The sequence below is a fragment of the Hypanus sabinus genome, chromosome 9 (genome assembly GCF_030144855.1).
Source record: "Hypanus sabinus isolate sHypSab1 chromosome 9, sHypSab1.hap1, whole genome shotgun sequence".
In the NCBI taxonomy this organism is placed as follows: Eukaryota; Metazoa; Chordata; class Chondrichthyes; order Myliobatiformes; family Dasyatidae; genus Hypanus; species Hypanus sabinus.
The window spans coordinates 138,396,589-138,409,476 of NC_082714.1; the positions used below are offsets into that span (position 1 = coordinate 138,396,589).

The 12,888-nt window shown below is 37.4% G+C and overlaps 1 protein-coding gene across 2 annotated transcripts in view; it reads left to right on the forward strand.

Moving 5' to 3' along the window:
- ccm2l (CCM2 like scaffold protein) overlaps window positions 1-12,888 on the forward strand; it is a 64,797-nt gene that overhangs the window by 25,334 nt on the left and 26,575 nt on the right. For both annotated transcript variants that reach the window (XM_059980669.1, XM_059980670.1), the window contains 4 exons: window positions 3,707-3,790; window positions 7,037-7,220; window positions 8,721-8,857; window positions 8,958-9,093. In XM_059980669.1, coding sequence (XP_059836652.1) covers window positions 3,707-3,790; window positions 7,037-7,220; window positions 8,721-8,857; window positions 8,958-9,093 — 541 coding nt within the window. The remainder of the gene's footprint in view (window positions 1-3,706; window positions 3,791-7,036; window positions 7,221-8,720; window positions 8,858-8,957; window positions 9,094-12,888) is intronic.

The window sequence follows — 12,888 nt, forward strand, 5'->3', positions numbered from 1 at the left end:
TTACACTGGGAGGTACTGAATGAATTCTTTGAGCATCAGATCAAGAAGACCTCTTCTAGCACTGGAACAGTTGATGGTATGACAGTTTGCTTCCAAGAGGAGTCTTGGCAGGTGTCTGATCTCAAGAGTGATATCCATGTGAAGAAGCTTCACGACGCAAGACAGAGGGTGTAAGGGATATTCACTACCCTGATCTTCTTTTTTGCCAAGCTCAGCTTTCTATACACACTGCAGCTGACACTTGTAAAGATCAATGTGTTATTTTTGAGTACTTTAAACTTCCAATTAGTATTTTCTGTTTGATTTCGTGACGTGAATGGAAGCCAGTCTTCAGTTGTTAATGTAAAAGGCAAGCTGTAATCAGTTGAAGTTAAAACAACAGTTTTGCAAACACTGTCTATGGAGCAAATTTGCTGGCCCACTGCATGTGAGCTTAATGCTCAAGAGATGCATTGTAAGACAGCAAGTTATTCATTTTGACTTGTATCAAATTAGAGAAAGCCAGCTAAATTATTTAATTCAAGAAAGCTTGCAGACTAGATTGGTATTATCACTTAGTATATCAAATAGCTGATCTATTAATTGTTGGAAGGTTTGTATACTCGAGAGTCAACTTCACAGCATTAATTCTGGGAAGCTGGGATCTCCGTTTCTAGAAGCTTTTAGACCATTTTTGTTAAAAGATGTCTGAAAAATAAGATGTGTGTGTAAAGTCGCCCTAGTGATAGAGAAACGGAATAAATGTAGGGAGCATTCCAAGCTTTTTAGGAATGGTCCAGAAACTTCAAGAAAAATTACAGAAACACGGGGTGAACTAAAATTCATTCCTCTGCCTTCAATTTCTGTGAGGAATTCATGGGTATGTCTTTATAGCTTATAGGAAATGCACCTGTGCTTTTGAAATCCTTTGTGTTTTAGAAATCATTTGTAATTTGGAAGTCTTTTATAAGATAGAAATCCTCTAAATTTTAAAAGTTTTAATAATGTTGTTTGGATTCAACCATATATCACTGAAAATAAATTGTGTTTTAAACTATTTTGTTAGCTGGAAGTATCTCTTCCTTGTGGGGGGGGGGCACCACTCAAATAATGGGAATTGGCAGCTAAACTCACTGTACAGGATAAACAAGGAAGTGAACTAGCTTTTGAAGATTGGATAGTTACAATGTAACCTCCCATAGTTTGGGTACCCATAGTTATTTATATCAGATAAGGCTTAAAATCTTTCTTTGTGTTTAGAACTTCTAGGCCAGCAAACCCAATACCATCACAGTGGTGAAAAGCTACATAAATCTCAGATTATGTGTCAGTGTTGTTGTGGTAGAAAAGACTAAATAAGTGCAGGAATAACAAAAAGTGGGTAGTACCTCCACCCCACTGCTGTTTCTGGAGCTGTTAAGCTGTTTAACCTGAGTAAGATGGATGATGAGGGGGAAATGTTTTGCTGCATGGAACTAGTTTGAAGATACCAAGCATGTTACATTGGGTATGGAGATATTGATAAATAACAGAGGCTAAAAGCCATGATGGCTGAACTTGTGCACAGGAAAGCATCTAGAGAGGGAATGTCTGTGGTGATGATGACTAAGCTTCGAAAGATTGACGAAGAAAAATGTAAGGCCTAGAACCCATGGGGAACAAAAGCAAGAGTTGTGATCTGAAACAGAATATGCACAAAAGAAAGTAGATGTGAAGCATTAAGAAGAATTTAATTGAGAATTTCCTGTTACTGGGTTTGTGATAACTTGTAATACTTCAAAAGCATTTTACTACTTCAGTGGTTAATGGGGTATTTGTCTGTTAAGTTTTGTAAATCACATCCACAGTTGAGAAATGCCTGTGATAGCCATCATTCAGTATAGTTAAAGTAATTCTTTAATACAAGATGTGAGATTTTTTTGCACGTAAAGTGAACTGTTGAGGTCATTTGTTCAATTCATTGTAATTATCATAAGTACATGAGTCAGAACATTGAGTTCCCAAATAACAGTGGCATCTAATCAGTCTTGCATGCAGAATGATTCATATGCTGTACCTTGTAATGACACAGAAGGAGATGGTGCAGCCCGTCACGTCTCTGCCTCCTTCCAGAAGAACAATAATATTTGCTCCATTCCGCAATTTCTAATTGCCTTGCCTCTACCACCTCACTTTGATTCTTTTTGCATTTAGCCTATTCTTAGATATAAATGACAGTCAACAATTAACCTAACGTGATTTAATTGGAATGTGAGACCCAGAGGAAACTCACAAACTCGAGAGGTTAATAATGTATTCCAGACTGAATCAAGGCAGCAACACCAACAGCTGTGCCACCATACCACACACTACTAGAATTTAGTATCTGCCTGTTCACATATTTCTGGGTGCTCAAGATTAATGTCCTCAGCAATAATGCACCCAGGACAATTAAACCTACCTGTGGGGATGTAGTGTCTGAAATGGCATTTTGTTTTCAAAAATCATCCATACTAAACAATGGCTATTATTGTTCCAAACAGCATGCCACATAGAACTTTGCTGAGATACTCATCTGGAAGCAATCATATCAAGAACTATGGATTTATTTTCTTATCCGTGGATACTTCCATTAAACATGTATCATAGAGAATATGAAAATAGAATTCATGCTTTGTTAGTTTTTGACAAGTATTCCAGGTTCAAGAATTTGTTAATTGACACAGTATATAGCATTTGTAATGTCCTCTTGAATGTAGGTTCAACAGAATTTGTCAAACCCACAATACACCTGCGCACTGCCGATAAAACTGTCACAAAATCTCAACAAAAATTGACAAAATGTGTTACTTCTTTCACAGTTTAGGGTTACTTAGCTATTTTTTGCTCACATAAATTCCATAAGAACAAATGTTTATTCCATCTCTTAAACATTTTGAGTTGTGATTTGTGAATTCTACAAGGGCACATTTCCAATACATGGACTGTACTAACTCAAGGACACGAAGTATACATTATTTTTTTAAAACACTTGGCTCCAGTTAATGAAGAGAATATAGAGTTGTGGACACTAAACTAGAAATTATTTCATGGTACATTAATCACAGATCAATAAAATGTATGTGTATTGTCCATTCAACTGATACTTTAGCTAAGATAATTACCCATTAAGTTTAAATATCTACTTGTGTTACCAACAGAATTCTTTAGTTGCATGTTCCATATTTAATTTCCCTTCCCTCACTATTAAGAATATTCACCATTAAATATGATAAAGACATTGATACTGTTGACAATTTAACTGGTCAAATGCACAACTGTGATTCTAATTAACTTCAACGTGATGCAAGTACAATCCAAAGATGTTATAATTGCCTGTATGATCAGCCTTGTATGTAAACCTTCCATGCCCCTCCCCTGTATCCCTGTGTTAAACTATTACATGAAGTGTAAGCTTGGTTTGTATACTCAACCCTTTACCATCAAATGTCAATCTTAATTGGGACTGTCCTTTATAATTCCACTTAGTTGTATAAAAAAGCTCTGTTGTAGGCAGAGGCTGGTTTCACTTCATTAATCTGATCACCCTTGAACTGATGTTGCTATGGGAAAAGATTTAATTTATTATTCAATCATAATGCCAGTCGGTTCTCTAAACTAAGAGCTTTTGATTAGCTACTTATGAAACTCAGTAATCTGTTCACTATGACCTAACTTCATCCTTAAAGATGTATTTTTTTTTCTTCAGTTTTTAGGCCACTTAACTTGGGTATCATGCTCTTTAAATCCAGCAAGCAGAGCTGAAATACTGCAGCTTTTGGACACAGCAAGGGTAAGGGATGACTACCAGAGAATAAAACGAATTAAATAAATATTAATTGTGCACAATTGTACGTCAGACCCAGCAATGTCTCATAAACTGCAAAATGACCAAGTAAATTGTACTTGTCATGTTACTTAATAGATTAATACTTACTAAGATTGTGGGACCTCCAAGAGGACCACAACTTGTTCTGGTTTGGAGGCTTGTGTGCCTCAGTGATCTGCAGAGTTATGTTGGCAGGGGTCAGGGCTTTATGCTTTAACTCTTGGTAGGGACTAGACTAGGAGTGGTCCACCAGTCCTCTAGGTTTAGGGGTTTAGCTCAGGGCTAACAACTCTGACTGGTGAAACAAAGTTGTTACAGAAACCGCAATGAAGAATTCTTCTACCTCTGTGTGCGCTGGTATTCCTGAGTCTCCATCCAAGATTTGCGTGACCACAGCAGTGAAAACCGAGGAAGCTACTGACATGATGAAGGAAGCACTGAACACTGCCAGACATAGAGGTCTTTCATTGCTACCCTAAACACCAGTGGCATAATGAGCAGTAAAATAGTGGAATTCCTATCCTCTGCTTCAAATAGAACCTTGAAGTCTTCTTTTGTCAGCAAAGAGAGCAGACAGGGCATTAACTTCAATATCTCAGAAAAGGTTATGATTTCAAGATAATGAGGTATTGTATTGAAGTGTCAGCCAAGATTATAGTTCAAATTATTGAATACTCATAATTTATTAAGAACTTTTGCCAGGCAAGTAAATTGTATAATTAGATGTTCATGTTTTTATGTTAATAAGCACTAAGCTTTTAAACAGAAATGATTCAAAAATTATAATGTTCTTGTATCTTGATAATATAATTAATGGAAGAAAGCCAGATCTTATCAGTGGATTTAGATTAATTTCAAGATTCAACATGTCTAATGTTCACATTAGTTTTGATGTCTAAGAAGAGTCCTTTTGAAGGTATGCATAATTTGATATATATTTTTCCAAAGAAAAATACAGTTAGTTTCATTAATTCAAAAATAAATAGCTAATACTGGAATTTTGGTAATGTAAGGTTGTCCATCAGTTTCCGGAAACCGATGGTTTGGCCTATGTGTGTATCACACCCAGCGCCACCTGTGATGAGACTCATTTTGACCAAAGCACACTATTTTTTTATTTACATTGCACTTGTTGTTGTTAGCCCCAACACCTTGTGCTTATTTTTTGCTTGTTTTATGTAAATTTAACCCTAGCTATGGCTTCTAAGATAAGTGCAAGTACCAGTGGTAGTGTCAAATGTAAACATTTCAAGAGAAAGTTGAAATGTTGCAAGAACTGGACCAAGATGTTTCTGTGTGTGAGCTGTGTGACTTATATGGCATTGGTTCATCAACTATGTTTGATGTAAAGCACCAAAGAGAGAAAAAATTTGCAATTCTATCCAAGCAGTGTTTCGCTAAAGAATGTGAGTATTAGAAAAACTATGAAAGTTGGTAAGAGCACTCAGCATGATCAAGTGATGATTGAATAGTTTAACCAGCATGAGACTGATGGAGTTGATTAGTCAGGCAATATGATAATGAACCAAGCTAAGTTGTTCCATAAAGAACTTAAATTAGAACATGGGTGCAACTACAGTGAAGGATGGCTTCAAAGGGTTAAGAAGCACTGTGGAACTTCCATGTATAAAGTGTGTGGAAAAAACAGCTTGCACACCATGAAGATGCTGCTGAGAACATGGACAGATTTTCAAAGCTCACAGCTGATGAAAGCTTCAATCCTGAGCAGGTGTACAATGGAGATGAAACTGCATTATACTAGTAACACATACTGAGGAAAACATTAGCAACAGAAAACAAAGAAGATCTCACAGGGTTCAAAAAATCTAAGGACAGAGCTATCATTTTAAGGTGCTCCAATGCAGCAGGTACTCACAGATGTAAACCACTGATGATTGGAAAAATTAAAAGCCTTAGGGCCTTGAAAGGTATTAAAATTTACCCAGTAACATACCATGCAAATAAAAATGTCATAATTACCACTGATATTATCTTAGAATGATTTGAAAAATATTTTGTGCTATCTGAAGATTGGAAAGTTCTTTTTATTTTGGATAACTGTTCAGCTCACCCTAAAGCTGAATTCCTGGGTAAGAATAATGTTTTTACCGTGTATTTACCATCAAACTGGACATCACTTATCTGACCCCAAGACCAAGGAATACTGCATTCTCTAAAGGCCAAGTATTGCTTACTTTTCATAAAATGTCTGTTAGATGAGGTGAATGCTGGCAATTCTGTACAGACGTTTATTAAAGAAGTTAACACAAAGGACTTTCTTTGGTTCGCTGCTTGAGGATGGGAGAAGGTAGAATCTTCAGCGCTAAAGAATGGCTGGCATAATTTGCGGCCTGCCTTGATGTTTGATAATGTGCCTGAAGAAAAGCTTGACGATGAGTTTACAGGACTTCATGATTCAAAGGAGAAAGCAGTTGTTCATGATTTGCTTACGTATGCAAAAAGTGTTACAGGACCTGTATTCAAAGATATAGCAAGTAGTCTTAATGAAGAAAATCTACATGAGTGGATGATAGTTGACGATGAATCACCTGTTGTGCATCACCTTACGGACTCGAAAATTGCAGACAGTGATCTGAATGCTGATTAAAAACACTGCAAGTGATGAAAATGGCAGAGATGATAATGAAACAGATGAAACTGTAAGATTTATTATTGACATGTTAATTGAGTTGTTAGGTAACTTCAAGGGGATAGAGAAACATACCTTCGTGATGGAACGAAAGCTAATGAATTTTTATTTGATGCAAGAAAAATTGCACAGGGAGAGATAAAAGTACATGAAACAGCTTTGCCTGGATGAAGTGTTTAAAAAGATAACTAAGAAGCAACATTCTTTGTAAGCACAGTAAGTAATAAATTTACATTTAATTTGTGTTTAATTAATAATCCTTTTTAAGCTCCTACTTTTGCCATTATTATTGCATGGCTTCTTTTAATCCGGCAGAAACGTTAATCTGGCACAGCTCAGGGACCAAGGAAGCCCAAAAATCATTGGTCAACCTGCAATGTACAGAAATTGCCCATATTTATTTCAAATGAATTTCTATCAGTTCTGTTTTACAAAACAGTTTATTCATCAGCTCAAAGTATTTTGTCTTTAGGTGTAAAGAGGGTTTATAAAAAAAGTGTATACAGCAAGAGGATGAAAATTACGAAGAATAATTGAAATATTCAGAATCCTTTTTACAGCAACAAAAACAACTGCCTTTGCAAACAACCTCAGAACAGGACACCATTCTGAGTTTGTCTGCACGCTGTCTGCTCTTGACCTGGAGGGATAATGAAGAGCTGATCCTGAGAATCCCAACTCATGAGATTGCTGCTGTATCATATGTCAGGGATGATGCATTGCATCTACTCATTCTCAAAACAGGTATGTTTATTCATTTAAATATATTCAGTGTGAGAATTCTAACTCATTTAGCTTTACACAATAACAAAACTGAGATAATCCTAGAAAACTTTCAAGTATCGGTGTCAGGTACGCCTACTGAAGTTCAGAAATTATGCATGCCTGAAGTGATTAATTCCATGGTCAGAATCTTTCTCCTCACAAGAGACTGGTATTATCATAGTTTAGTCGGCAACTTTTAAGTCCTAAGGAAAGGATTATTCTCCATGTGAAATTAACTGGAACTCATTGCTGATGGGAAGAATAGCCTCCATCTTAATGATCCTATGACTCAAAGAATTTTGGCAATTGTAACTCAAGTATCATAATACAAATTTGCCGGTAGGTACCAACAGGATGATAATCTAAGAATAATATGCCATTCTGAGGCAATTAGATTGGTCTTCTCTGAAGATGCAGCTGAGGGCCAGCAGTGGAGCCAAAATTTACTCAGCATTTTGGTGGGGTTTTCTCACCATATATTGGTCATAATATTGGATCCCCAAAATGAAGAATATTCCATACCACAAGAAATTCTTCTGATTTGAAATGTTAACTCTCTTTACCTTTCCACTGATGTGCTAAGTGCTTCCGGCATTTTCTGTTTTTATTTCAGACTTACAGCTTCTGCAGTGTGCTTGATCTTCATAAACAGTGGTCCCCTTGATTTCTAATTTGCTTTGAAAATCTTGCATCTAGTAAATACTTGTAACATCCAAACTTCTATACCTCCAAAGTCTAGTGGCTAGACAAAAAGGAATTGTTAACAAGCAAAAATATTTATCTGCTAGATCTCTATATCAACATTCAATTTAGTTTCTTCCTTATTCATAAAGTTAAATAGTGTTACGTAAATTTAAATATAATGTTAATTAATATGGTCTGAATCACGTAGACATGCCTTCAGTTAATTTGGGTGTTTAATTTAGATTAATAAGTTTTTTGTACTAATGTTTATGAAGCAAGCTGAACCACATGTAATATGAAACTTAAAATTCAACAACATTTCAGCTCAAATCACTCACGATACCATCTGTCCAATTCAACTCACATTATTTAATCATTTGCTCTGCACTCTGGTACTTGGTATCTGAGTGTAAAATTAACTTGCTGGAAGAAGCTTTAAACGTCCCCTGCAGCTGCAGTAGATAAAACAAATGACTGCAAGATGTTCCATGGATGTAACCATTCTCAAGGTTAAAATGACATTAATAAATTACTGAGCTTTCCTATAATATTTGATGACACTATCTCATACATTGTTGTGGAACTGTTGAGCAATACACACAACTGAGCTTTTATCTTTTCCAATGAATATTAAAAACAGCAAATTGCTTCTCAAGTGTTCTTCAATTTGATCCACCAGGTTTTCTTTTGAAATTGCTCTTGAATTTTGTCAACCCTTTAATGTTTTCATATTATGGAAAAGTCCATAATTTAGACTTGGTTACATGAATGTTATAATTATGTATCTCCTGCTAGGTCTTGGGGTGGCTGCTGTTGCTGCTAGTGGCAGTCTGGAGCGGAGGCAAACAACTGGAGCTCTGCTTGATACACAGGAAGCTGTGCCCAGTTCGGAAACGTACTGCAACCTTGTGATACTTGCAGTGGACAGCAGAGTGAGCACTTCTTGTCACACCAGTAATGATGTTTTATCAGCACTTTCCGCAGATGCACTCTGAGATTAATCATCGCTATTTGTGTTTTTTTTAAATTCAGGATTCAGCTGAAGAATATTGTGCTCTAATCTGTCAAGTGTTTCGTATCATTTATGGAGATCAGACAATAGACTGTGTCGATCGTGCTGGAAACAATTATACCTCGACACCAGATAGACGGTGGTTAATGGAGAGAAGTATGTTTCAGGTTGAAAGTGCAAAAACATTCATAAAAAATAGAGGCTCAAATAGGCCGATCAGTCCTTTACATCTGAATTGCCATTTGATTAAAATCTCTATTGTTACTTTAATGCTGATATTTTTCCTCAGCACCCATCTCCTGCCCTCATTCCCTTTTCTTTTATTCGACTAATTTCTAAAAATCTTTCATTCTCTATCTTGATTATTCTCCATGACTGTGCTAGTACAGTGTCTTGAAAATATTCATCACCTGTTGCCGAAGAATATACTTCTCATCTAGGTCCTAAATCGAAGCTAACTAACATCCTTATTTGAGACCATGACTCCTAATTCTTGACATGCTAGACCATATAAACATCATCCCGCCCTCTAGCTTGTTAAACCATGTAAGAAGTTAGTATGTTTCAATGATGTCAACTCTTATTCTTTCAAGTGGAAGAAAATATAAACTCAATCCAATTAAATCCACCTCACAGGAAAAACTCTCCGTCTCAGGAATCAGTCTGGTGAATCTCAACTCCACTGCAAGTAAATTCTTTCTTAGATACGGAGACCAGACCTGTACACAATTTTCCAGGTGGTGTGTCACCATGCCCTGCTACAAGTTAAATTGCTATTAAGGGCTTGTATCAAGTTTGCTCAGTCCTGTTGACTGCACATCCCTCAACAATCATAGCACTTGCAATACTACCATCAGAGGAAAACCAGTAACGACAATTTCTAGTGTATTCATAAAAATGGAAAATACATGATTAGATCTATAACTTGTGGGTTGCTTATTTCCGATTGAGTACCTCCAGAAATCCTAGCCTAACCACATGGTCTTAAGTGCAACTTCTACATTATTGATCACAACTCTAGTGCATGCCAAGCTTATGCACACAATCAAGGGAGCATCTACAGAGAGAAACAAAATTACATCTGCAACAGAATCACCAGAACACGTGCCTGTATTTCTATTGCCATTGAAACAGAATGCCATGGCATCTCCAACCATAAAACAAACCCTGAAGTGTGTTTGAAGTATCCTGCGAACCTAAAACAATCCCAAATGTTAATAAAACTACCAACACTAAGAGAGCCTGCAATCCTAAAGCTCCCCGTTAATTAAACAATGCCCATCGCCAAACTATCTACCCTAAATAACAGAAAATATCTTCAATATTCCATCTTAAAATGAACCACCGATGCAAAAACAATTCTTAACCCCAAAACAAACTTTAATACATAATTCTCTAAAATAACACATAACCCTCAATATTCATCTGAAAATGGCCTACAGCATGAACTTTCAGATAAACATCTGTCGGATCTGGCGCATGTGCTAAGTCTAAATTTAATTCCTGCATAACCTTATGGTAATTGTAACTGGACAAAAACCAATGGAAACAGTGTGGAAAAAAAAAAGATGTCATAGCTCAAGTAAAGAAAGGAGAAGAGAAAATGTAAACTGTGTGAATGTAATTATTCTGCTGGTTTCAGACTTGAACCTTAACTCTATCTCTGACCATGACCTTTGACCAATTTACACCCAATCCCAAACATGATTGCCCAACTCTTGACTACTTTACACCCAATCCTAAACTTAATATTCTTGATTCTGACAATAAATAGTCAAAACAATGGTACTAAACATAATTTTTCTTTCTTTCAGCAAGCAGTATCCCTAGTGGTTAGGTTAAAAGATGTTTTCAGTTATAAATTTCATGTAACTGACAATAAAGCACTGGAATTCCTGAAAGATGTTATATAAAAGTAAAATTGGTCTGTGATTGTAAGCAAATGGGAATAGGCAACTTGTCTTCAGTGTTACCTAGACTTGAGAGCCTGGGTTGCAAAGAGAGGGTGCATGGTTTCCAACTTTATGTAGGAGATTGAGGGATGATCTGATAGAGGTACATAAGGTCATGACAAGCATGGACAGGGTGTACTCAGAGAGGAGGTACTAAACATGAGGGCATTGGTTTATCTTGAAAGGGAAAATCAGGGGGAACTTGTTCACACAAAGCCTGAAACGTCGACAGCACTTCTCCCTATAGATGCTGCCTGGCCTGCTGCGTTCCACCAGCATTTTGTGTGTGTTGCTTGGATTTCCAGCATCTGCAGACTCCTCGTGTGTGCATTTTTTTTTTTTTTGCTTACTGGGATACAGTGTGGAATAGCAAGCCAAGCCACCCAGCAATCACCTGATTTTTAATCCTAGCCTAATCACAGGATAATTTACAATGACCAATTATCTACCAACCGGTACATCTTTGGACAGTGGGAAGAAACTGGAGCACCTGGAAGAAACCTACGCAGTCATAGGAAGAATGGATAAACAATTCCCAGCGGTCTGAATTGAAGCTGGGTCATCTGTACTGTAAAGCGTTGTGCTATCTACTATGCTACCATGCCAACCTATTTCTGGCAGCTGGTTTGTAATGGTCTTCTAGAAATAGTGGTTGAGGTAGGAATATTAGCAATGTTTGAAAGCCATCTGAGTAAGTAGACGGATAGGACAGCTTTAGTTGGCTTTAGGCCAAAGGCAGATATGTAGGACTATCTCACTAGTTCACACAGTTAGCATGGTTGGGCTGGACCAAAGGCCTTTTTAAGCTATATGACTCGATGATTATTGTGACTTGTATCTATGGTGATGAAATCTTTGAGTTTGGTCGTGGCTACAATGAGCTCCTGCCTCAACAAGGACCTGGACCCACTGCAATTTGCCTATTGCCACAATAGGGTCAACGGCAGATGCAATCTCATTGGCTCTTCACATGGCCTTAGGTCGCCTAGAAAATACAAACACTTATGGCAGGATGCTGTTCTTTGACTGTAGCTCAGCACTTAACACCATCATTCTCACAGTCCTGATCAAAAAGCTACAGAGACTGGGCCTCTGTAACTCGCTCTGCAACTGAATCTTCTACTTCCTAACCGGAAGGGCACAATCTGTGTGGATTAGTAATAATATCTCCTCCTCGCTGACGATCAACACTGGTGCACCTCAGAGATGTGTACTTAGCCCACTGCTCTACTCTCTCTGTACCCATGACTATATGGTATAGTTCAAATGGCATCCATAAATTGCCTGATGACTTACCCATTGTTGGCAGAATCTCAAATGGAGACGAGAGGACATACAGGAGCAAGATATACCAGATATACCAGAGTGGCGTTGCAGCAAAATCTTGCATTCAATATCAGTAAGACCAAAGAACAGATTGTGGACTTCAGGAAGGGTAGGATGAGGGAACATGAACCAATCCTCATGGAGGGATCAGGAGTAGAGAGAGTGAGCAATTTCAAGTTCCTCGGTGTCAAGATCTCTGAGGATCTAACCTGGTCCCAACATATCAATGCAGCTATAAAGAAGGCAAGACAGTAGCTACATTTCATTAAGAGTTTGAGGAGATTTGCTTTGCCACCTAAAACACTCAAAACCTTCTACAGATTTACAGTGTAGGGCATTCTGACAGGTTGCATCATTGTCTAGTATGGGGGCGGGTGCTACTGCACAGAATCAAAAGAAGCTACAGGAAGTTGTAAATCAAGTCAGTTTCATCTTGGATACTATCCTCCATAGTGTCCAAGGTATCCTCAGAAAGGCAGCATTCATCATTAAGGGCCCCATCACTCAGGACATGCCCTCTTCTCAATGTTAACATCAGGAAGTAGCTACAGAATCCTGAAGATAGACATACAGTGATTCAGGAACAGCTTCTTCCCCTCTGTCATCGGATTCCTAAATGGACACTCAACCCATGAACACTACCTCACTTTTTAAAAATTATTTCTGTTTTTAC